Genomic DNA, 26,877 nt, shown 5'->3' with positions numbered 1-26,877 from the left:
ACTAATGATGATATTCACAATATAATACTAAATTTATTTTGAAGTCGGTCACCAAAAGGTATTATTATGTCACGTGCATTGAGCTTTACTCTGTGATCGTTAGAATGGCTGTCTCTTGATAGATGGGATTAGGAGTACTTTATTTCTTCTTGCTTTTGTTTCTTTTGTTCCCTGTTTTTTAAATAAGCATATATTGCTTTTGGAATGAGGCCAGAAAAACAAACAAACAAACAAAAAAGAGAAAACAATAAAAGAATCTTCATTGAAAACACAGTTCCAATGATAAGTATGTGAGGTAAAGCATATGTTACCTCGATTTAACCATTCCATAATCTACATATTTTAAAACATCATGTTGTACATGATAAATACATGTAATTTTTATTCATCCATTAAAAATAATAAATAAAAATAAATAAAAACAGTTGCTGTATATGATCCACTACCTGCATAAGCAGTCAAAAGCCTCTCATAACGGCAGGGCCACACTTTCCCAGCTGCTCATAGCCACATTATATGATATGTATAGGTTTGAGGCAATTGCTCCAAAATATCAACCCCATTCCCACTAGCCTAAAAGTATTACTTTTCCAACCTAAATAGTAATGGTAATAGCTAATATATATCAACAGAATGTTTATTATGTGCCAGACCTAGTCTAAATATTTTATATGTATCAGCTCATTGAAACCCTCAATGAAGTAGGTGTTACCAATATTCCCATTTGACAGATGAGCTAACTGGAAAGAAGTGAAGTAACTTTCCCAAGGTCACAGAATAGTGAGTGGTACAAACGGATTTGAACAGAGACAAGCTGGATTAAGAGCACATGCACTTGACCACTCCATCCACTCTTTGAAGCTAGCCCTTGAAGAACCACCATGTTGGAGTTATCTCAGCATTTGATTTTATTTATTTTGTATTTTTAAATTTTATTTTATTTTAAGTTTCGGGATACATGTGCAGAACGGACAGGTTTGTGACATAGGTAAGCGTGTGCCATGGTGGTTTACTGCACCCATCAACCCATCACCTAGGTATTAAGCCCCACATGCATTAACTATTCATCCTAATGCTCTCCCTCCCCCGGCCCCAACCCAAACGGGCCCCAGTGTGTGTTGTTCCCCTCCCTGTGTCCATGTGTTCTCATTGTTCAGCTCTCACTTATGAGTGAGAACATGTGGTGTTTGGTTTTCTGTTCCTGTGTTAGTTTGCTGTATCTCAGCACGTTATATCTTAAATGGCTCTTATTTGTGTTGGGAGTGGTTGTGTAAAACACAGGGTCAGCAGTTGCTGGCGAAGTGGGCCCTATAAGAGCTCTAAGAGAGCTTTCATAGGACAAATGGAAAATGGAAACGGTTCAGAGAAATGGACAAGGTTAGAAAAATACGTGGCATCTGAGAATCATATGAGGCCAGAAAGAAAGGTCATTCTTTGGAGCTCAGTGGGTGGGTTATGAGGCCAAAAGGATGCAGTAAATTCCTTTAATTTTGAGAAGGCAAGCAATAGTTGTTGAATAGTTACTGCTTACTCTGAAACATAATAGATATTTAGTATATATCTGTTAAATCAATGTAAGAGTGGATTCTGTTCTTGCTCTCAGCTGCTAGGCAGCTAATCCTTGCTCCAATGAGTTAGCTGATAGAATGTCAGTCAATAAAACATTCTAGGAAGTTAAGTGTTAAGTCGGAAGGGGTGTGGTGCAAACATTTCATTTATTGCAGTAATAATTTTTTTCCTGGACCAGCCCTGCACACATGTGAAACTGTGTGGTCACAGTATGCCCTCACTGACTATTCGAAATGGGGTTGCCAGAATAAATGAGAAACGCCCTGCCTCAGACTTACGCAAAGTATAACAAATGAGAGGTCATCGCTACTCCTACGAATCTACAAAGACTCCTCAGGTCTCTCTGTGGAAGCCACCGTGAACCTGTTTGTTCATTTCTGCATTTGGAGGAATGTGGACTAGAGCCTCCTAAGCTGAGAAAAGCAAATGTCAAATTCAACATTCAGAAGGGAAGAATATCTTTGGTTTTGATTTTTAAATAGCAGTGAGTCAGCTTAACCAGATCCTTCTGTACAAATAATTCCACCTAAGCAATTAAAGGAGAAAAGTATTGGAAGAACTTGCATTGGGAGTGTACAACTAATTTTAAGACACAAAGGTTAGTATCCCTTGGGATGTAGTTTCCCATTAAAGATTGCTAATATGTTACAAATCCTACCACTACTCCCTTCTCAGGTTTCCCACAATTCTACATTTAGAAAGTTAAACCATGCTTTCTCTTTCTGTCTTGTGCATTAGTCTTTTAGATGTGTAGTACTTAAAAGAAATACACGAATTAAAAATGTTCTGGGTTTGGCTGCACTTGTACGTGGGTACAATTAGAGAATTCCAGACAACGTTTTGAGTTATGCTGCATACCCTAAAAATAGAGCCACCATATTTAAATAGCCCTGAGGAGAAAGGATGGCAGAGGTCCTTAAATCTGGGGCCAGCCCCAGACTAATCCAGACTGAGAAGAATCTGTAATCACTAGGCTTACAAGTTCAAGTCACTCCAAGGCTCACAAGTGTGAGTTAGCACTTAGGACTGGGATGACTACAGGCTGGTGTAGGCTAAAAGAAAAGGGGCAGGAAGCTGTAAAGCAGGCCCCGGAGTTAAGTTACACTGCTGAGCTATAAGCAGGCCCAGGAGTTAAGTTCAACAAATCTTTGAGAATCACCTATGGTGTGCACGACATATCTGGCGATCAGTGAAGAGGAGAGCAGACTAAGTGGAACCTAACTGGTTGCCATTGTAGGTCCAAGTTAGTACCAAGCAGCAGGAACCCAAGTGAAGAGACTAAGTGAACATCAGGATTAGGGACTTGGGTAGATGTGTGGGTAGAAAAAGAAGAGTGAAATAACAGGTCATAAGTGACTGCTGCAAGGGTGGAGCTTGGCAAGAAGCCAAGTCAAGACTGAGGCAGGGGCCTCTTTTAGGTTTCCTGCTCTAGGGCAGAACTGGTCCCTTAATGTAGTCCACAGGTGTCAACAAGCAAGCACACCTGGCTACGTGGAGATGTGGGAAGGGTGGGAAATAAGACACTTCTGGACAGGGAGATCAGCTTGAGTGATAGCTCATATGACCTCTCATTTTTGCTAATCAGTTTGAATCCTGTAGACGTTGTATATTTTTAATTTAAAATTTTATATCCAGCTTCAAAAACAGTAGAACCTAAGTTCATTATAAATAGATGAGAAAATTCTGGTAAGCAAATGAAGAAAACAAATTTCAAGTATAATCCTACCACCAAGATTTTAACATTTTGGTGTGCATTTTATACATTGAAATTCTACTTCTTTAATGGATCCCTAAATTCCACATGTGCCTCCCCATTCCATTTAGTTTGGATAGTTTCCTGAATATATTCAAAAAGATTTTCTGTTCAGTCAATGCAGATTCCCCACAGTAACCTAATATGCTGGCTTTCGTAGCCTCTTAGTAAGTAGATGTTTTATAAGGCATTATTCCTTGATTACTTCTTTATAGGGTTTCTGTGAAATTCACAACCTGTCAGAACAGCATGGCTTCCAACCTGCTCACAGCCCTGCTGAGCAACACAGTGAGCACTCTTTCTAAATGGAGTAAAGCTGATTCTAGGAAAAAAGAGACAGATTCAGGGAGCAAGTGAGAAAAGGGAGGCTAAAGGAGAAGGTGAAACATTGAAGTCATAAGCAGAAGGCGGGAAAAATGAGTCAAGGATGCAGTCCAAAGGTGAGAAAAGATAATAAAGTCATGTAACATGATTACCAGAGGCTGGGAAGAATAGTGGGGGGGTTGGAGACTTGGGGGAGGTCGGGATGTTTAATGAGTAGAAAAAAAAAATAGAAAAATGAATAAGACCTGCTATTTGATAGCACAAGGTGACTATAGTCAATAATAACTTAATTGCACATTTTAAAATAACTTAAAGAGTGTAATTGCATTGTTTGTAACTCAAAGGATAAACGCTTGAGGGGATGGATACCCCATTGTCCATGATGTGCTTATTTCACATTGCATGCTTGTATCAAAACATCTCTTGTACCCCATAAATATGTACGACTACTATGTACCCACAAAATTGAAAAATGTAAAGTGAGGTAAACAGAGTGACTATGACAGGAAGAATGAATGAAGAAAAACAAGTTCTAGTTGTTTATCTCTCTCTTATCCTTCATACACCTAGATATTAGTTTTCTCTTTACATTTAAGGAGAGCCTGGTATAATGAAATGAGCCCATTACTGGAGGCCAGAAGACCTGGGTTCCACTCCCAGGTCTGCCATTAACCTGCTGAAAGATCCTAGGCAAGTCTCTTACCTGCTCTGGATCTAAATCTCCCCACTTGTAAAATATGGGCTTGGAGTACATGATATCTAATGGTCTGTTTTGTCCTGTGTGTCTCCTATTGCTAGGTATATACAGAATCAATTTCATGTTAAAATATAATTCCAAGTACCATTTAGAATTTGGTTGTGCATCATGCCCACCACATGGATTTAATGCTAAAGCATTATGTGGAAACAAACAATTATAATTGTTTTAATTACCCAGAGTAGCTAGTAATTTCCATAAGACTTGGGAGCACTGTCTTAAGAATGCTGTTATTACACTGTCACTTTTCCACGGTCTTTCCAATTTAGGCATGATAATTTCAATGTCCCAGGAGTGGGGACAAGATTGCTATTAAGCTGATAATCTTGCTGGTAATCTTGTTCTTCCCCTCTTCCCCCCAACCCCACCCTTAGTATGAAGGTTAACACTAAGCAGTGAGAGTCTCTTAGACTCCATCCAGTTACTCCACCAAAGAATGTGAATCAGATGCAACCTGTCCAGGTCATTGTCAGGCCTGCATAAGGTCTCAGGCAATTATACATAATCACTTCCTTGTAGCTTTGAAAAGGTGTCTGACAGAAGGTATCGTCTATCAGGTGCTGGACTAGCTATCTGATTCCAGAGTTCTCTTCCTAGCTTGGTTTGGTCGGCGTCAATATGGCTGTGGGTATAGGGGGTGGTGGTCAGGCAGCTGTTCAGCTTGATTCTCCAGGACCCCCCAGGATAGTCACGTGGGCCGGAAATCTTTCTGGGCAGTTAATCCTAAGCAACGTTAAGCCTTCCATCTTTCACACATGAAGCACTTTGAACTGCTTTATGTTTTCAGAAATAAAATAAAAACCAGTTGTAATTTGGTGTGAATTTCACACGTGCACAAGCATCTAAAAGGCTTGTTCTCTCTCCTTACCCCCACCAGGAAACCTTAAATACCCAGTCAAACTGTGCTTCCCTCCAAGGTTTATTGCCGAGTCCTGTGGGCTCTGGGGAAAGGGTCTTGATTCACTTCCTACTTATTCTTTGTTCTTTGATGTGCCTAACTGCACCTTGCTCTCCACCAGATGCTAAAAGATTAGACTGCCTGCAGAGAGAGCTCCATTTTAGAAGGAACTGCTGGTACCTGGTAATTAGCCTCTCACCACTCTTAGCATTTTCCTTTTACCAGGAGTTAAAACCCCAGGAAGGGTTACAGTTTGGTCAATGAATTTCTTCTGCCTCTGCCCTGAAGGAGCTCCCTTTCCTAGTTCCCTAGGTGATTTACTGAGTGCAGACTTTCAAATTATGTTCAGCTTATTTCCTAGAAAACTTGTTGCAGCTGACTATATTGGTAAATGTGTAAAATATGAACCTTTTTTAAAATGTCAGAATATTTGCATTTTTACCGAAAAGCAAAATAGTCTTTAAAAAGAATCCCTCCTAGGGTTTATTCCTCAAGAAGTTCTGAGATTCCTGGATGTAGCCTGCAGAAAAAGTCTTACCTTCAGAGGGGTTTAAGCTCTCTGTAAATAAGGTACACACCTATTGATGTTTATAAACAGAGCTCAGTCGAGTTGAAGGAGTGCAGACCAAAATTTCACCAGATGGCTGAAATTAAATCAGCATCACTGAAAACATGCTTAGCCTAGAATTGCACTAAATGGTATCAAAATGTAGACCTATCTCCACACTTCCTATTCTAATTAACACAAGTCCAATCCTCTCAGTGGAGTGTTCTGCTTGGTTCTGGCTTCCAAAATGCTATTTGGAGTTCAGGATTTGAAGAGTAAATGACTGATGGAAATTAGCCAGAAGGAACTAGTTCACAGTTGTCCCCACAAATATGCTGAATGACAATGAGCTTATACTACTATGGATGGAACTGGTTCTGGGCCAGTGTCAGAGTGGGTGATTGGTGTAAGTTACAAAAAGGATAACACATGGGGAAGCTCTGAGGTTTACCAAAAGACCAGAAGGAAAATACCAGGTGGTTGGCCAGACACGCTGGCTCATGCCTGTAGTCCCAGCACTTTGGGAGGCTGAGGCGGGTGGATTGCTTGAACTCAGGAGTTCGAGAGCAGCCTGGGCAACATAGCGAAAGGACATCTCTACCAAAAATAAAAAAATTAGCCAGTCTTATAACCCAGTCTCAAAATAAGTAAATAAATAGATTAAAATATTAAAAACAAAATTAAAAAATTAAAAAAGAAAATGCCAGGTGGTGGACTAATTTTTTATGTTTATTTTTCTTTTTATTGACACAGAATCTTTTTTTTTTTTTTTTTTTTCCCCTGTTGTTTATTAAGTATTTTACTAAAGGCTTTAAAAGTCAACACCAGAAAATATGTTTCACACCATCACTTCCTTACATGTTTAGACCTTTGAATGCTTGATCTTCATAACTTCATAACATCAAGCACAAACATACAAAGTCTTGGGGGAAAAAAGTCATTGCATTGGCTATGCTTGGAGGAGAATAAAAGGGTTCCTTCCTTCTGTTTCCCCCCAACCCCAAGATATTTATGTTCCCTTAGGAAATGAATGCAGCAACAATATGTAAATGTACCAACAACTTCTGACCTCCTTCTTACACTGGTTTGCATTTTGAATATCATAGCTAAGACTCCATGATTTTTTATAACTCTATTCATGAGGGAAAAAATAATTTATTCCACTGAACAATCAGGACAATTTTGATTAAGTTTTTATTACAGAGTTACCCTAATAGAATTAGCACATAGACATATACTGCAATAACCTCTTTACTTCCAAAGACCTACTGATCAATTATATTTTATTTTTAAATCATCTTAAAATGTATATGATCTTCTCCAATATTAATGATCATTATAATTAGATTGTTTTTCTTTACAGAGAAAGTTGGTGTGTTTGTGTGCGTGAGTGTGTTTTCCTAATATTTTCTGTGTAAACAAGCAAGAGTTTCGATATAATGCACATTACACAACTTTGAAGAAATAAGTACAACCAATGGAATTTGGTAGAGTCAAGAAATCTAAAGGAAGAATACAGATACATCATAAAGGGGGAGCTAATACTGGGTCATATCCAAGAAAAAATGGAAATGTTGCAGACACAGCTTTCATTCATATGAAGAAGGAATAATAGAATCTCTGTGGGTGCCTCTGTACTTGACAAAATTCATGTGGACTGGAAAATACAACTGATCTTAGAACAGGGGTCTTTTGAAGCTCCAAAAAGCCTGGTGATAACTTAATACAACTTCTCAAAGTCCTTATTGCTCAGGCTAGTCTCAGACTCCTGGGCTCAACAATCCTCCTGTCTCGGCCTCCCAAAGTGCTGGAATTACAGGCATGAGCCACCACTCCTGGCCCAAAAGTATCCTTTTAAATGAAAAGGTAGCTGGGCCACAACTCTTCAATGTGGAGAAGTCACAGCTGTGCTGTGTGCGTGGCTGGCTGAAGAAATGCTTTCTGCTTTCAACTTGCTTCTGTTGCATGTTGGGTTGTCCAAAAGCAGAAGCTCTTTTGAGCAATCTTATGCATTACACAACGTCTCATCTGGAGTTTACAGTGGGTTCCCTCTAGGCTTTCACTATATTCGAGCCATCTGGAAGACTTGGGGGAAGGTGATTGGAACCACCAGGGAATCTTGTCATGAAAGGCAGAAGAATCACCCGAGAAAGACCTCATACCACAAAAGATGGAGATGAAGTATAGAACTCTTGCACAAACAACTCCGAGGTACCGAAACATAGAATATTTTCTATACTTCACTTTTTCCTTGGGCTTCCTATGTTGACACAGAATCTTGCTCTGTTGGCGAGGCTGGAGTGCAGTGATGTGATCATATTTCACTGCAGTTGAACTCCTGGGCTCCCACCTCAGCCTCCTGAGTCGCTGGGACTCCAGGCATGCACCACCATGCCCAGCTAATCGTTTAATTTTTATAGAATTATTTAATTCTCACTATGTTGCCCAGGCTGCTCTTGACCTCCTGGCCTCAAGCAATTCTCTTGCCTTGGCCTTCCAAAGCTCTAAGATCACAGGCATGAACCACTGTGCCTGGCTCAGGTGGGTGACTTTAAAAGGAAATGGTGAACAAAATAGGTTGTCAGAAGGAGATTTTATAAGTTAATGCCACAGAAAGCTTTTGCTATGAGAAGCCATGATTTTCTTTTCAGACCTGTGCAAAGGCTAGGGAGTGTTGAAGGAGGGGTTCAAATACGTGCACACATTGGTGAGGAATATTCTGAGCATCCCCACTCTCAGATAGGTTGGTGTGGGGAGAATTCAGTAACAAGGGATGGGGAGTACGGGAGGCAAAACTGCTTGGGTAGCCCCTTGTTGTGCATGTGGTCTGTGGGCCAATTGATAAAGAAACATGTCAAGGATGAGCAAAGTGATGCATAAAGGTGAATGAAAGACGGTAAAATGAAGCCTAAACTCAGGGATGATGCACGTAAACACTTATCCCGGCAGAAGGCAAAAGGGGAGCAAGTCTGTAAGACCTGCAAAGAGAATACCAGGAATCTCTAGGACACTCCCTCTCTCTTAACCTCCCGTAGTCCAATTGCACCTACTATAGAACCATCTCTCCCATTTTTACCTCTTCTATTCTCACTGCCACTGTCTTAATCCAGGCTACCATCTTTTCTCACCTGAACTATAGCAGCCCCAACTTGGCTACTTGTCACCTGTTTTACCCCCTCCTCCACCTATCCCTTAAACCATCATTCCTCAAAGTGTAGTCCACAGACCAGCAACATTGGTCTCACTTGGGAGCTTGTTAGAAAAGTATATTCTCAGGCCTCACCACATATCTATAGAATCTGAACTGGCATTTTAACAAGATCCCCAGGTGATTCATATGCACTTTACAGCTTGGGCAGCAATGCCCTAACTACTTTTAGGCTGGTGTCTCTAAGACACAACTCTGACCATGTCAAGTCCCTGCTGAATATCATCCAGCTACTCCTAACCCCACCCTGTACCTCACCTTCAAGGCACATGGCTTCACATGCCACAAACAGCTCCCCATGGTATGACTTCTGCCCACTTTTCCAGGCCCAGGGTCTCCCTTTCTCCTTTAGCAACACCAAACTGCTTGCAGTTTCATTGTTCAAACCAGGTTTTCTCATCTCTTCTTCCTCTAACACTCTTCTTCTTTCCCCTGGCTAACTCCAATTCTTGCTTCACACCTCAGCTTAGAAGTCCCATCTGTTAGAAATCCTTTCTACTACGCTCTCACCCATCTTTATGGGTTAGATGATCCTCACATTACCCCCTGCATACATCCCTCCACAAAATCACTTAGCTCAAACTGCTGTGATTAACCATGGATGTGCCTGTCTTGTCTGCCAGCCTATGTGTTCCTTGGTGGTAATTCCTATGTCTTGTTCATCTCAGTGTCTCCGGAGGCTAGGAGAGTATGTGGCACAAGCAGGTGCTCAATAATCTGTGTTGAAATGAAGGGACAGTAGAAAGGATCACAAAAGGGTAATGGCATACACAAAAAGGAAAGGGCAAGCACATGAAAATTAAGCCCAGAGTTTGGGCAGATAAAAATTACAAACAGGAAAAGAAAAGAGCTCGAAAAAGACAAACAATAGAGTAAAAAGCATGCTAAAGGAGAGATGAGGCGTGACTTTTCAAGTGTTTATTAAGGAGAAGGTTAAGACTGATGAAACAGTTCTCTGTCTCTGTTTTTGTGTGTGGCTGTTATGGCTGAGACTTACCTATGAAAATGTGGAATCAGAAGGTTAAAATGACCAAAAGGTAATTTATTTACTTGCCACCTGGAGAAATGATCAGCTGATACTGGTTTATCTGAGAGAAAACCAAGAGTTATGTATGTGATTCTAAATATTGCAGATCTTGAACATTCAAATAAATATTGCCCTTGTCAAAACAGACCCCTCAGATGGTACAAATGCTAATAGCTAGGTGTAGTCCATTCTCACACTGCTATGAAGAAATAACCGAGGCTGGGCAATTTATTTTGTTTTTTAAGAGCTTTAATTGATTCACAGTTCTGCATGGCTGGGAAGGCCTCAGGAAACTTACAATCATGGCGGACGGGCACCTCTTCACAGGGCTGCAGGAGAGAGAATGAGGTCAAGTAGAGGAAATGCCAGACACTTATAAAACCATCAGATCTTGTGAGACTCACTCACTGTCACGAGAATAGTATGGGGAAAACCTTGCCCATGATCCAATTACCTTCATCTGGTCCCGTCCTTGACACGTGGGGATTATAATTCAAGATGAGATTTGGGTGGGGACACAGAACCAAACTATATCATCAGGTGACCACACACCAGGATTTGTCCAACACAGGCCTGGTTTATACCTGTTGTGACAATATCCTTATTACAAGTGCCCCTTGTTATCCTCTAAAGTGTCCAGGTTAGGTTCATAAATTATATGGGCACCTAAAAGTCGTCAACACTTATTGAGTTCTTCCTATGTGTCAGACACTGTGTAAAGTACTTTACATGAATATTCTCACTAGAAGCTCGCTATGATCCCTTTTGAAATAGACATGCAATTCACATAACAGTAAGTTAATCAAATGCATCCTTTTAAAGTGTACAATTCAGTGGTTTTTTTGTATATTCATTATGTTGTGCAACTATCCCAACCATCTAATCCCAGAATATTTTCATCGCCTCCAAAAGAAACTCTATGCTCATTATTAGTCACTCCCACCCAGCTGCTGGAAACCACTAATTTACTTTCAGTCTCTAGGGATTTGCCTATTCTGGCTAGTTCATAGAAATTGAATCATATAATATGTGACTTTTGCTTTCTGGCTTCTGACAATTCTATTTTACAACTGAGGAAACTGAGGCTCAGAGAGATTAAGTAGTCTGCCCACGATCACTCTTCTACTGGGTAGAGGAGTCAGAACTAGACCCAGGTGTGTCTGGCTCCAAAGCAAACCTTCTTAGCCACCATGCTGTGCTGCCACCTCATATTTATTGCAAAGGCTCAGCACATTCTTGGAACTCTTCTTTGGCCCTCTGTAGCTGGGCACATTCTTTCCAAAATGCCTCACAAATCTTCATTATTTGAGAGGGAATTTAGTGTTTGAGAAGAGCCAAAAGTCATAAATAGCAAATATGGTAACTAAAGTGGACCATCAAGCTGGGTCATTGCTATAGACTGACTTGTATTCTCCCAAAATTTATATGTTGAAGCTCTAACTCTCAGTGTGACTTTATTTAGTTAGGACTTTTAGGATGTAATTAAGGTTAAATAACATCATAAATATGGAGTCCTTATCCGATAAGATTGGTAGCTTTATAAGAAGAAGAAGATTCTCTCTCTCTCTTTCTCTCACTCTCTCTCTCTCTCGCGCTCTCTCCACCATGTAGAAATGTAGTGAAAAGGCAGCCATTTACAAACCAAGAAGAGAGCCCTTACCACAGCCCAACCATACTGGCACCCTCATCCCAGGTCTCCAGCCTCTAGAAATGTGAGAAAATAAATTTTTATTGTTTGAGCTACCCATACTATGGTGTTTTGTTATGGTAGCCTGAACTGGCTAAGACAGTCATATTTGGGAATAAAAAATGAGGCATAACCATAAAGTCAGGAGAATGAGTGATTATCATCTGTGACTTTGAGAATAATTTCCTGAAGGGGGCATAAGAAATATTTTGAATGCTAGAGTCAGCATTGGAAACAGGGGAAGCATCTATAAGACATTTTGTATGACACTATGCTTTTAACTTTTAGAATACCTATTGTATTTCTCTGGAAAACATAACAAGTATAAGAAAAAAGTAAAAATAACCGATTATGCTACTATTAATGATATGCTATATTTCCTTCCAATCTATCTTTTCCTGAAACCTTAATTGTATAGTCTGTATTTTTTTAAAGCACACAATTATATGTAAGATACATTAACGTTTCTCTCTTTTTAAAAATCTTTTAATTTTAGGTTTGGGAGTACATGTGAAGGTTTGTTACATAGGTAATTTTGTGTCACAGGGTTTTCTTGTACAGATTATTTCATCACCCAGTATTAAGCCCAGTACCCAATAGTTATCTTTTCTGCTCCCCTCCCTCCTCCCACACTCCACCCTCAAGTAAACCCCAGTGTCTGTTGTTTCCTTCTTTGTGTTCATAATTTCTCATCATTTAGCTCCCACTTATAATTGAGAACATGGGTTATTTGCTTTTTTGTTCCTGTGTTAGCTTGCTAAGGAAAATAGCCTCCAGCTCCATCCATGTTCCTGCAAAAGACATGATCCTGTTCTTTTTTATGCCTGCACAGTATTTCATGGTGTATATGTACCACATTTCCTTTATCCAATCTGTCATTGATGGACATTTAGGTTGATTCCATGTCTTTGCTATTGTGAACAACGCTGCAATGAACACTTGTGTGCATGTGTCTTTATGGTATAATAATTTATATTCCTCTGAGTATATACAGTAATGGGATTGCTGGGTCCAGTGGTAGCTCTGCTTTTAGCTCTTTGAGGAATTGCCATACTGCTTTCCACAATGGTTGAATTAATTTACACTCCCACCAACTGTGTATAAGTGTTCCCTTTTCTCCACAACCTCACCAGTATCTATTATTTTTTGACTTTTTAGTAATAGCCATTCTGACTTGTGTGAGATGGTATCTTATTGTGGTTTTGATTTGCATTTCTCTAGTGATCAGTGATATTGAGCTTTTTTATATGCTCGTTGGCTGCATGTATGTCTTCTTTTGAAAAAATGTCTGTTCATATTCTCTGCCCACTTTTTAATGGGGTTGGTTTTCTCTTGTAAATTTGTGTAAGTTCCTTATAGATTCTGGATACTAGACTTTTGTAAGATGCATAACTTGCAAATATTATCTCCCATTCTGTAGGTTGTCTGTTTACTCTGTTGATAGTTTCTTCTGTTGTGCAGAAGCTCTTAAGTTTAATTAGATCTCACTTGTCAATTTTTGCTTTTGTTGAGATTGTTCTTGATGTCTTTGTCATGAAATCTTTGCCCATTCCTATGACCAGGATGGTGTTACCTAGGTTGTGTTCCAGGGTTTTGATAGTTCTGGGTTTTACATTTAGGTCTTTAATCCATCTTGAGTTAATTCTTGTATATTGTGTAAGGAAGGGATCCAGCTTCAATCTTCTGCATATAGCTAGCCAGTTATTCAGGCACCATTTATTGAATATGGAGTCTTTTCCCCATTGCTTGTTTTTGTCAGCTTTCCCAAAGATTAGATGGCTGTAGGTGTGCAGCCTTATTTCTGGACTCTCTATTCTGCTCCATTGACCTATGTGCCTGCTTTTGTACCAGTACCCTGCTGTTTTGGTTACTGTAGCCCTATAGTATAGTTTGAAGTCAGGTAACTTGATGCCTCCAGCTTTGTTCTTTTTGCTTAGGATTTCCTTGGCTATTCAGGCTCTTTTTTTGTTCCATGTGAATTAAAAAAAATTTTTTCTAGTTCTGTGAAGGATGTCATTGGTAGTTTGATGGGAATTGCACTGAATCTTAAATTGCTTTTGGCAATATGGCCATTTTAATGATACTGAGAATGTCTTTTTTCAAATGTTGTCGAAGGTTGTTGTTGATCAGTTAATTGACAAAATTTGCTAAAGCAAAAACTAATAACAAGTTATATACATATACATACAGACATCTCAAATTTTTTGTTTTAACATAAAATGTACACATTTTATTCATATCCCAACCGTTTGATATAGGGCCAAGACCTTTTCTTTAGTATGGACTTCTCTGATTGTATTCCCTTTTGTCTTTCTTCCATAAACCACATCCATAATCTGTCGTCGATGATTTCCAGTCTTGGTTTATTAACTGTGGAACAAGAATATAAATGCTTGCAAACCATGAGTACAGAATCTTTCCGGATTTTGATGTCTTTCCTCCCTCAATCTTTTATTGCTGTCATATCCAAAACTAATTTGGCAGCACATTTTTGGGGACTCCCCCTTATTGAGTCTTTACAAAAATATCAGTTTAAGTTTCATAGAAACAACTCTTGCTATTAGTGCTCATTATAATTTTTGATATACATACCATTTAATTAAATGATGTAATTATAATAAGTAGAGCTTGTCAAAAATATTTCCAAGAACGTAATCATTAGTAAGCATGGGACTCGATTGGTCACTGTCAAAGTGTACAATTGTATTCGAGTCGCCTACTAGCCATGAGCTTTCATCACAATGTGGGCATTTGCCAATTTTTGTTTGTTTGTTTGTTTGTTGTTTTTTGTTGTTGTTTTCTTCAGATGGAGTCTCGCTCTGTCACCCAGGCTGGAGTGCAGTGGCGCGATCTCAGCTCAGTGCAACCTCCGCCTCCCGGGTTCACACCATTCTCCTGCCTCAGCCTCCTGAGTAGCTGGGACTACAGACACCCACCACCATGCCCGGCTAATTTTTTGCATTTTTTAGTAGAGATGGGGTTTCACCGTGTTAGCCAGGATGATCTCGATCTCCTGACCTTGTGATCCGCCCACCTCGGCCTCACAAAGTGCTGGGATTACAGGCATGAGCCACCACGCCTGACCTGCATCTGCCAATGTTTTAAAGAGAGAATGGAAAGCATTATATGCGCATTATTAAGTGGAAGTTTGGTTAAGAAAGTTTCTACCATCGTTGTTTATTTAAAAAAAAAATCCAGACATGTACAGAGTAAAAAGTTAAAGTCCCCCTTATTCTATCTCCTCTCTAGGAATATTGCTGTTACCAATTTGGTATATATTCTTCCAGATTTATTACTATGCATACATCTATACATGTGCATTGCTGAAGTGCTTATGCATATGTGCATGTGCAGATGATGTGCTGGGCACTGTACTAAGACCTTGATGTGAATTATTTTATTTAATCCTCACAACAGCCCTATGAGATAATATCACTATTATCTCCATTTTACAGATGAGTAAACTGAGGCTCAGAAAGGTTCAGTAATTTGCCCAAGGTCACGTAATGACTAATTTGTCTCCCTCTTAAGAGGACTATTATACTAATGTACATGAATCAAGTTAAATGTTTGGGTTCATTTATCCACTTATTCAGTAAACATTTATTGAATGTCCACTCTGCCAGGCACTGTACTTAATTCCAAAAATTCAAACACATGGTTTTTATCTTCAGGTATCTAGAAGAGGTAGATCATCTGTGAGCTAAATGATTTGCCCCAGTTCGTCCAGCTACTAAGTGAATAGAGAAAGATTACAATCCTGATTTATTGTAACAAATTGGTATATAACAGTCCTAGGTGCACAGAAAATTTGGTAGATTTGTTTTTAGAGCTAGCCATTTTAATATTATTGTTTCCATGGGAAGATGAGTTTGGAGCCCCAGGAATCAGTGTCTAATTGTTATGAACCAGTAAATTAAAGATTATAAATCCAAGTTATGAATGATTTGTTTAAATTATAGAGATAGATAGATGGTAGGTAGATAGATAGATAGATAGATAGATAGATAGATAGATAGATCATTTAAAGGCAGATATTAGGATGAGACAGGATTCAGGATTGGAGTTCCAATTCCTTGGGTGGGAGGACTGACATGTGGTAAAGAATTTAGATCTGCTAAGGAGCTTGATTAGGATATTGAAAAGTACCAGCTTAAAAAAGAGCAAGCAATTGTACAGAGAATCAGAAGTCCAGAGAAAACAGAAAAGAGAAAGAGAAAACAGGAAAGTTGTATGTAAGGTGGTATTACAAGAAAGAGAATCATAACATCAAAATTGAGAAATTTGATCATAATGATAGAAAAAATTAAAGGCTGCATGTTGAGACGGAACCAAGACCTTACCTATTACATAACACATTCCACAAAGCTGGCCAATTTCAACGTACACTATGGAGGACTGAAGGAAAATGCCTCTCGCAGAGATGGGGGTGGAAAGCTTGAGCTACATGAGTGTCTGACCTCCAAATGCATAAATGCCAAAGGCTTTTAGAGCCAGTTGGCAACACTTACAGGGATGGAAGAATCAGGGAATTATTCTTATAAACATAGTATGGGATCCTACGGAAGGAAACAAAAATAAAGCCATAATTAGAAACCTTAAAAGAATGGTTACATATTCTTTGTAATTGCAGAAACATGTAAATATACAAACACATGGAACATGGCAGTGGATTAAGGGAGGATTAAGTGCCCTGATGGAAAATAAGAATAAAATATGAAAAGGAGAAAGGAAAATATTGAGCTTCTTAAATTGCTTGCAAAAAACCTGGAGTCTATGACAGAATTGGTCCTCATGACTGAAATGTTTCTTTGGTGCTGGAAAAAGTATTGCTGTCATCTCTCTCTCTTTAGAAATTCTTTTTTTTTTTTTCGTAATAAAAATCCTGTGGCAGCTCCTTGTCCGTGAAGGATTTTAAAAATAGGAGCGATTTCATGTGTCTGCAATGGTCTGTGTCAGCACTTGCCCTAGGCAAGGTTGCCACACAGGCAAAAATGTACCCCTCTCCTCTATAAACAGGCCCTCCCTGGCAACCCCATTCCCTTGGTCCCCCCCCCCCAGGGGAACTGACCCCTTTTCTTGGACTACAGCTCCATTGTGATCTCCCACATCAAATCAAACCCCCTTTCCCTCAGTAGAGCCGCTCTGTCTCCAGGTGCAAGGGATGAAATAGGTTTCACCCTTTGCAGCCTATTTTCATTTAAAAATAGCACCCAGGTTAACCCAAATGAATCTTGAGTCAGTGGAGCTCTGGGCAGTAAAACCAAGTAGAGAGAAGTCCATGGGGAGAGGGGCGTAGTTTTGGTCGGTGGGGGAAGGGGGTGAGGTAGGTTGCCTTCCTGAAAGCTATTAAATCCCAGATGTGGGCTCTGTTCAGTGTGGTGCTGCCTTGAGGGAGGGAGGAGGTGGTGGTGGATGGACTCTCTGACCTCTCAAGGTTGCTGTTAATTCTATGGGTCGGTGATTTCCAACTACATTTCCCCGCGCCTGGCTTCCTTTGCAGTACTGTAGGCACCGCGTGACTCGGCTTTAACTAGGGGTTTTCAGCAGCCTGTCTTTGTGCCTATCAGCCAGGGCTCAATTTTCCATCATGGTCCTCCCTGCAACAGCAACCCCTGGGTTCAGCAATAGTGGAGGCTGAAAATCAGCCCCAGCCATACTCAGCTCAAAGAAATTTTTCACAGAGAGCTCTTCAAAGCTCCTGTTCTCAGAGAAGCATAAGAAAGGGACTGTTTTGTGCTCACAGTGTGTGTGGGCTTTATGAAGAAAAAAAATCTGTGGCCTTATGTGAACAGAGTATGCTGTATGCAGATTTGGTGGGCAAAGCTACAAAATGAAATCTACTCAAGGGGCTCATATAATCATATGGTCAATTTCATGTTGGATCAACATTCAGGAGCCCAATACTATGTGCCAGTCTCTGAATTAGAACTGGTGAGTAACAAGAAAAATAAAGCAAAGTCCCTGCTATGGAGGAATTCAGTCTAATGGGGAAGATAGATATCCAGGGCAAGAAGTGCTAGGCTTGAGGTAAGTGAGGGTGTTTGGAGGCATAGGGGAGCTTGCCCTTGGCTCAGCCTGTGGCTGATAGGGATTGAAGAAACTTTCCCTGGGGAGATGACATCTGAGCTGAGTAGGAGTAAGCCAAACCAAAGAAATGTGGAAAGAGCGATAGGTGGAGAAGGATGACATGAGCAGTGGCATGTAGGCACACAATGACTGGACAGGTATGGGGAACTAAGAGCAGGCTGCAGTTATTAGAGAGGAAAGTGTCAGGAGGAGGTGGGCAAGAGGCTGGAGGGGCAGGCATGGCCACAGGAGGGAGAGAGAGCTGAGTCTCCTGTGCTGAGGAGTACAGGCTTTATCCTGAGGGGGAGCCACTGAAGGATTTCAAGCAGGGGAGTAACAGGGTCGGATTTACATCTTGACTAAACTATCTGTCAGTTTGAAAGAAATCATTCAAATTGCCCATGGGATGAACTGATTAAAGAATTCCATTGAAAGGGTAAATTTGCAGATGTAGCCATAGTTAAGTGCAAGGCTTTCTTTGTCCAAGATGGTTTGTCATGAGACTTTTTTAGGGATGTCGCTAAAACAGCATACAGACAGATATGTGGATCTATCTGTAAAGGTCAACATCTTTGAAAAGGATGCAGGTCCTCTAAACAGTGCTTAAAGGAAACAGGGCTTGCAGAGAGTCTTGTGGCTTCTACCCTTTATTCTGTGCTGCAGTAACAGTATCGGGTTAGGAATGCAAATTGTGTTATCATCTTTTTGTTTTGTTTAGCAAAAGTCATCCGGGAAGGCATTGTTTAACCTGAGTTGCAGCCATCTAAATCTTGCTGAAAAGGAGTATTTTGGATTAGAATTCTGCAGCCATTCTGGAAATAATGTAAGTTGGTTTCATTATAGGGTTCTTTGTGTCTAGCATTGCTTCTAAACGCAGTTTGCGGCTAGGTATACAGGGTTCAATTCCCTGATTAAAAATGAAAAACTATGTGCACCCTTGCAACATGATTAGATTTAATAACTAGTGTTCCTCCTCCCTCTTGGTTTATTAACAGTCACCTTGGCCAGGTGCGGTGGCTCACGCCTGTAATCCCAACACTTTGGGAAGCTGAGGCAGGTGGATCACCTGAGGTCAGGAGTTCAAGACCAGCCTGGCCAACATGGTGAAACCCCATCTCTACTAAAAATACAAAAATTAGCTGAGTGTGGTGGTACATGCCTGTAATCCCAGCTACTTGGGAGACTGAGGCAGGAGAATCGCTTGAACCTGGGAGGCAGAGGTTGCTGTGAGCCAACATCGCACCACTGCATCCCAGCCTGAGCAACAGAGTGAGACTCTGTTTCAAAACAACAACAACAACAACAACAACAACAACAAGAAGTCACCTCAGTTTGCCAAACACAAACTCTTTTACCCCACGTTCCTGTTTTGTCACTCTGTGAGCAGCTATGCATGCTTTATCAATTTTGCCTTTCCAGAGCCTGGACCTCAACCTGCAGAATTAAGACTTTTAACCTCACCAGTGAATATTCAGAGGAATCTCCTTTCTCCTTTCTCCTTTCTCAGGCCCTAACATTCTTGATATTCTTCTGCTGTGTCCTGCCTTGGTATATCTGTGATCTGGCACCTTCCCAGAAAGGCTCATTATGTCTATTAGACTGGCATTTGGGGACTGGAGGGTTCAAATGTGGAGCCAAATGCCTTCATTAGTCTTTGTAGCAACTAATGAGCCATGTATGTGACACCTCTGTCATCCTACTAAGGCAGTGGAGCAGTGATTCAAATGTCAACAAGAAAGAGTTTATAGATCAACAGTGTTCACTGTCATTGGGAAAATATAAGGGGGCAGATTAAACATGGTATGCCACCTATTTGACATTGCTGTTTGTTTCTACCTTTAGAAGTCTAAATAGTCCTGGTACTCGTTTATTCATGTTAATCTTTATCTATTACTGAAAAAAAAAAACCTCTGCTCAGTGCCATGCTCTACCAATTTTTTCATTAATGTGATTACAGGTTTGGTTGGAACTTTTGAAGCCCATAACAAAGCAGGTAAAAAGTAAGTATGGAAAATCATTTAAGGAATAGAGTTCACAGTTAGAGCTTGAAAAAGATTTCAGCAACTTCACACAATTTCTCATTTTAATATAAAGGGAGAAAAGGGCTTTGAGATATTATTTCAATCCTTAATACATCCAGTGAATTCAGCAATTAGAAAATTGTTTTAATTTTGCCTGAGATGAAAGAAATCATGCTGCTGGATCTTTGAGTAAATCTGAAGAACTCTGGTAATTACAGTACTCTGTGGATTGGTTTGAGGAATATATCTCATTTTCTGGCACTGCAAATCTTCGAGCATCCTTGATGTCAATCTGCAATGCCATTCACTGTCTGCCTGAAGATTCTTTAGTTATATCCTGTCACAAGCATTATTCATTCGCTTTAGTTCATATTGAGTGCCTACTATGTATGAAATATTTTCTCCCTATATTTTACAATCCAGTGTGATGGATCTCAAATTTCAGTGTGCATTAGGATTGCCTGAGTTTCTTGTTAAATGCTGATTCCTGGGCCTTATTCCTGGGTTGCCAACGACCTGCATGTTTACAGAATTCCACAGATGTTTCTGAGGCAGGCGGATTTCTATCAGGATTTTGCACTGTTTTAATGTCTCTTTTACTGGTTCCTCTTCCACTACCTGCTCTTTACATGTTAGTGCTTCCCAAAGTTCTGTCTGTTCCCACTACATAAGGATCACCTGTCACATTATTCCAACAGCTTCCAAACTGATTCCCCCCATTCATCATCTACATTACTCCCAAAGAAATCTGTTGAAAATACCAACCTGATCACATCACTCTTCTTCTTAAAATGCTTCCATGTCTCTCTACTACCTACTCTTCTAGCAATAAAGTCCCATTTCCTTAGGATGGTAAACAAAGCATTGAAATCTGGCTTCATTCCTAGCCTTGTCCCTGCCACTAGCCACTTCATATTTCTACCTCTGCTGGCTTTGACAAAACTAATCTCACATGGAGGCTTAGCAGATAAAATATAGAATGCCCTATTAAATTATAATTTTGATAAACAAAGAATAATTTTCTTATATAAGCACATCCCATGCAATTGTTGTTTATCTGAAATTCAAATTGAGCTGGGAGTGCTGCACTTCTTATTCACTAAATCTGGCCATTCTACTCGGGTCTCAGGTCCTCTAGGAGGACATCCTTGACCTCCTCCAAACTCTTTTCTCCCTTCTTTGCTTCTCCAGCACTCAGTGCTTATAGCATTTTAGGGTGTTGTAATTGTCTAGATGTCTGTCTCTTCTACTAGACAGTGAGCTCTTAGTTGTCTTTTTACTCCCAGTACCTGCTTTGCACATAATGGACACCAACAAATATTTACTGAATCAATGGTGTTAATGTTGCATGTGTGCATTTATGTTTCGTGTAAAAGTTAATTTTCAAATGCAAGCAGGTGTGAAGATAAGCATATGTGTTTTCTTAATGTATATTATAAGATAGATAGAGGCATCAGTCCATCGTGCTTCGAATTCTCTTTATGAGATACTTAGGCCTGGTAATGTACACCTGCCTCAGCTGAAGTTGAGCCCTTCTCTCTGTCAGGAATGCAGAATCCCAACTAGCAAGTGTTGTATTTTTCTAAATGGGATACTCCTTAGGAGAGGACATAGTAGGTCCCAAAGGGGGACATTTATACAAATAAACTCGAAGACAGGGTAGAAAGAGGGGTGGAGAACTTTCCTAATCGCTGTACACATAGAGACACAATCCAGAAATTGTGACACTTTACACATGTGATAAATGGAAACATAGAAGTCTGTAGGAGGGAGTGATGGGGAGGGGAGGGAAGAGGAGAGGGGTGTGTGTGTGTGTATGTGTGGACCTATAACTGTTGTGATGGACATTTAAATAAAACTTATAGAGGTATTGTGTTTTAAGATCCTAAGGAGATTGTTTTCAAATTTATGGTGAAATTTTTCCCAGTGGACCCTGGACATCTGCGGGAAGAACTTACAAGGTATAGTGATTACCTGTGTGTCTCTGCATGATGTTACTTAAGAATCATTATTCTCCATTTATTGGGGGCAAGTGCTTCTGGCCCTTCTCACAAAACTTGGCTTTACGTTACTCTCTGGGAGATGGTGGGGATCTGGAGAGAGCGTGGGCCTAGCTGGTTCCCCAGGTGTTCATCTTCCAAAGGGTGGAGACTACAGGAAGAAAGAGGGGTGTTCTAGAAGTTCAAGCCTGGGCATCCACTTAGGGATTATGCCATTAACTACTACAACAATGAGTGTGCTGTCCTTCATGACACCTGTGTTTCAGTCAGAGAGGGCAGCTTAACAGCACAGGTATAATGCCAGCCGATTTCCATGGAAACTGAAAATGTGGGGTTGTGAATGTATCTCACGGAAGACAAAATATTCTGTAATGATGATAAATACTTATGAAAAAAGTCCTTCAGAATTACAAAGTAAACTACTTCTGCAAAAATATATTGTCAACAAAACACTCCTCAACCTTACTCTATTTTCTAAACTTACACTTTTTTTTTTTTTTTTTTTTTGAGATGGGGCTTTGCTATATTGCCCAGACTGATCTTGAACTCCTGAGCTCAAATGATTCCCCTGCCTTGGCCTCCCAAAGTGCTGGGATTACAGGCATAAGCCACCACACCTGGCTTAGATTCAGACTCTTATACATGAAAGAGGTCTGAGAGATAATCTAATCGAGCCCTCTTAGTTTACAGATGAAGAGATAGGTCATGGGAGCTAAAATGACTTGTCCAAGATCGCCGGAGGTTGCCAGTTATTCTCCCTGATGTCTTCCCCCAAAAAGAGTTCATGGCCAGTTCAATCTTTGCCCCTTTTGTAAAGACTTTTCTCAATGGCCTTTGCAAAAGTCGCTTTTTACAAGCCTCTCTTTCCTCTTTCTCTCTCCTAATTCTCTCTTCACATTTGTGAGCTACAGGCGACTTTCCCAAAGAACTTGATACCTTGGTATATATATATGTATGTGCATTTGCTAACCCATTTCAGTCGAGTTTCAAATTGTGACCAATTTTGATCGAGATAAACTCCCCCCACTCCAAAAAAAAAAAAAAAGAACGGGAAAATCAATGTGATGATAAATGATTCATCAGCTGTTCAGAGCAAGGATTTGGTATTTGTAGCAGGCAGCTGCCTTCTTAACAGCAAGGAACGTGTCAAATGACAAGAAGTTCCCTTTCTTTCATGCTAGGAGCAAAACGAAATTCACCTTTCCTTTAGCAACTCAAGCTGATTATTCTCATTTACAACTATATTTGAAAACAGGCAATGGCAAATGTTAGGCTTCATTTATTTGTTTCCCATTGGTCCATTTAAATAATACCTAACTGTAGTTGAGTTTACAAGGATGCCTTGTCTAGGCTAATATGTGGGTTTCTAAGAGTAGTGTGCAAATGTAATTTTTCTAATTGAATGGTTTCTAATGTATAACGGGAGCTCATAATTTGAAGGAGTATAATGATGAACACTTTTGTAAACTGAATAATCACCTACTAATTTATCTGCTTTTTCAATCTAGGTTTTCATGTATCACTTGTGATTAATTTTGATTCACTACATTGCCTTCAAGTCTTAATTGGTTAAAAAGGAAGTCCACATAGACCTTTATTTAGAAAATTACATTTTTATAGGGAAATATCCATAGTATTCAGTGTTTTAATTTATAAAACAAAATACTGGGGCCAGACACAGTAGCTCACGCCTGTAATCCTAGCACTTTGAGAGGCCAAGGTAGGGGGATCACCTGAGGTCAGGAGTTCAAGACCAGCCTGGCCAACGTGGGGAAACCCCACATCTACTAAAAATACAAAAATTAGCTGGGCATGGTGGTGCATGCCTGTACTCCCAGCTACTAGGGAGGCTGAGGCAGGAGGATCGCTTGAACCCCAGAGGCAGAGGTTGCAGTGAGCTGAGATCGTAGCACTGCACTCTAGCCTGGGTAACAGAGCGAGACTCTGTCTCAATAAATAAATAAATAAACAAATACATAAATAAATAAAATATTGGAACCAATCTTGGACCATGTGAGAAGGTAATTAGTGGTAGGTAGTCTTTATTATACACAGTTCTTTCCAAAATTTGATTCTCCTTTGAGAATGACTTTTTCATAAGTGTGGGATAAATGTTATCTGTGTAGCAGAGTCCTAGATACCAAGCTGCATTTTATAGGTCCCTGATGAGCTTTTGGTGGGAAAAAGGGCAGTTTGGTTTAGCTCTTTTCAGCAAACATTAATTATACTGACTCTGTAAAATTATGTGTTGGGCACTGGTGATACAGAGAAGATGGTCCAGGCAAAGGGAATAATAGGCAGAAGCATGGCCCCAAGTTCATTTCCGAAACACAGTCTTTTGGATAGGAGGCAGCCTGAATTCAGGGACAGACCTAAGTTCTAGCCACAGATTCACTATCCTTGGATGATATGACCTTGTCAATATCACCTAGCCCCTCTCTTTCTATAATTGTAAACTGGGGTGATCATTTCTTGCTCCACCAACCTCCTAAGTTGTTATGGTAGTGCATACTTGATAGCGTTTTGTAAACTGTACACTACTGGCCTCCTGAGTGCATTTGTTCTTGCTGGATCTCCTATTCTCTCTAGCTGGGAATGTGGTTTTGCTACGTGGCAGAAACCACCAGAGGATGATTGGCCAACTTCCTCAAGTTGGCGGGAGGATTTGGCCAGGGTGATTCCTAATGGCTGTGAGGCCTGCCAAAGTGTTCGATCAGCCGAGTTGTGGTCCAGGTCTGGTTTGGGGCTGAAGCAAAGCCTATGCATTACTCACCACCCCAAAAAAGGCATCTGACTGACTGGGGGCACCATTCCTTTCTTGAATCATCTTGGATCTGGGAGAAGGAAAATGCTTCTTTCTTATTCCTGTTTCTTTCTCAAGAGATTCTTCCCAATTTCTTCGCAGGTATCTTTTTACTCTTCAAATAAAGAAGGATTTGGCTCTAGGAAGGCTTCCATGCAGTGACAACTGTACAGCGTTGATGGTATCTCACATCTTACAATGTAAGTAGCAAATGTCTGTCTGCTTTGGGACCTATCAGCCAGGTAGAGAACCAAGCACAGGAGCTGAGCTCCCTACACATGCCCATCACTGTGTTAGGGTTTACAGAGGAGAGAAAGCCTGGATAAGATACAGTGAAACAGCATAGCCTGAGCCTGAGTTTCCTTGTCTTTAAAATAGTGACAAGAATAGCTTTGGTTCTGTGGATTAAATGTAAATGCTGATTTTCTTCTACCCCAGTCCAACCTTACCCTCCTACCGTCTCTGGGATTGCTGTCCAGGAGCTGGTTTGGGCTAATCTGGGCATGGGCTTTGCCAGACAGGTCCCCACTCCCTCTGCTTGCCCCAGGATACTTCTCTGATACATGCTCTCTGTGGCACATTGTCACGTTTGTTGTGATTTTCCTGTTGCTCTTTATCATGATTTCAGAGAACAAAGCACAGAGTACAGCATGTAGTGAGAGGCTAAAAGGGAAAAAAGCCCCAGGCATTTATTAGCGTTCCCCATATCCTAACAACCAACAAGTAGCTGGACTAGGCTGAATAATGAAGGTAGGTAGAAGGTGGTCTGGAGAATAGCAGGGGCCTTCCAGGGATGGGGTGATGCCTGGCAGGCCAGGCTGCTCCAACAGCCCCAAGGGCAGGGTATAGGCAGCTGGAGATAGTATCTCTTCTAAAGCCAGCTGGATGTTTTCTCCCCTCTAGAGAGGCCTCCAAAGAATAGGCTGTTTCTTACTAGTCCTGCAGGATCATAATTTCATTTTTTGTATCTTAAGTTCATTTTTAACCTCTGTACCTTACCTTTCTGATAGTCCAGAAATGGCAGATTTCTAATTTCACCCCAGAGCCCCAGAATGCAGTGCTTAGATAGGGACAGTGTCTGAATAAGTGTTTACCAAGTGACTCCTGACAGGGACAAGCAATGAGAGCTCTAGGATCTCAGAAAGGCAGGGGGCAGTAAGAGAAATGGTAATCATGGAAGGCTGTTGGAGAAGGTAGCTTTTGTGCTGGGCCTTAAAGGGACACATAGAAATTGGATAAGTACTGGTCAGTAAAGGAAACAGCATGAAAACAAAAATAGTGGTTGGATAAGAAGTGGCATATATAGAGGATGAAAAATGACCCAGTATAGCCCAAACATAGGGTCTGTTTAGAAGAGGTGATGGAAAATGCACCATTTTGAAGGGTCTTGAATGCCGAGGACACTAACCGTCATGTCCAGTATTGTACTTTGGCACTGGGGTGGGAGTATAGGGTAGAGCAGGTAGAGGAAACAGTGCTAGAAGACATCCTTCTCCACTAGCTGCCTGTTGAGATAGCAGTCAGAGGATTGGGGCTCCCAAGCAGTCTCTGACGGGGGAGCCCAATTTCATGCTTAACAGTTCTGCCTTAAGGATTTGAGCATTCCCTAGTGGCCATTTCAGGCATAGCACAGAGCATTTGAGCTTTTCTAGATGATATTGTTTGTCAGTAGAAACTCTTTCCATGGAAAAAAGCTAAAGTTCCAACTAGGTAGTTCTTCGCAATTGATCCCAGTGAGACTATTTCACTGAACTCTAACGTGGTATGCAGAACACAACTAGATTTGTCTAATTTTCCATTCATCTAATATTTGTTGGATACCCGCTATATTTTAAGCGTTCAAGAACCTCCACATTCCAACTTTCTCGTCTCCTTTGGTTTCACTTACACATCTCCTACTCTAGCCAGACACTCCCTCCCAAACACAAGTTGTGCATTTCAAATGAAGCGTCCCTCTTTTATGAACTCCCTCAGTAACTCTTCTTGGTCGTTAATTCAAGAAAATTGTATCATGTACCTACCACATGCCAGATACTATTATAGGCGCTGGGAACACAGCAATAAACTAAACAGACAAAAGTCCTTGCCCTTGTGGAGCTCACATTTTGGCAGTGGGGTAAAATCAGACAATGACCAAAATAAGTAAATAAATTATATAATACATGGCAGCATGTGATAAGAGCAAAGGAGAAAAATGAAGTGTAAGAGGGAGAT

General features: G+C 40.5%; 1 protein-coding gene across 2 annotated transcripts in view; it reads left to right on the top strand.

The window, feature by feature from the left end:
* Positions 1–26,877, top strand: part of FRMD7 (FERM domain containing 7) — a 52,615-nt gene that overhangs the window by 10,940 nt on the left and 14,798 nt on the right. The window contains exons 2-5 of one of the 2 annotated variants that reach the window (XM_033200957.1): positions 18,558–18,662; positions 19,797–19,839; positions 21,788–21,821; positions 24,766–24,863. In XM_033200957.1, the coding sequence (XP_033056848.1) occupies positions 18,558–18,662; positions 19,797–19,839; positions 21,788–21,821; positions 24,766–24,863 (280 nt within the window). Of the gene's footprint in view, positions 1–18,557; positions 18,663–19,796; positions 19,840–21,742; positions 21,822–24,765; positions 24,864–26,877 lie in introns of both variants that reach the window. The other variant, XM_033200956.1, reaches the window with a different exon arrangement.

Source organism: Trachypithecus francoisi, unplaced genomic scaffold, assembly GCF_009764315.1.
Source record: "Trachypithecus francoisi isolate TF-2019V2 unplaced genomic scaffold, Tfra_2.0 Lachesis_group6, whole genome shotgun sequence".
Taxonomy (NCBI): Eukaryota; Metazoa; Chordata; class Mammalia; order Primates; family Cercopithecidae; genus Trachypithecus; species Trachypithecus francoisi.
The sequence above is the reverse complement of the archived record's forward strand: the minus strand, read 5'-3'. Positions and strand labels throughout refer to the sequence as shown.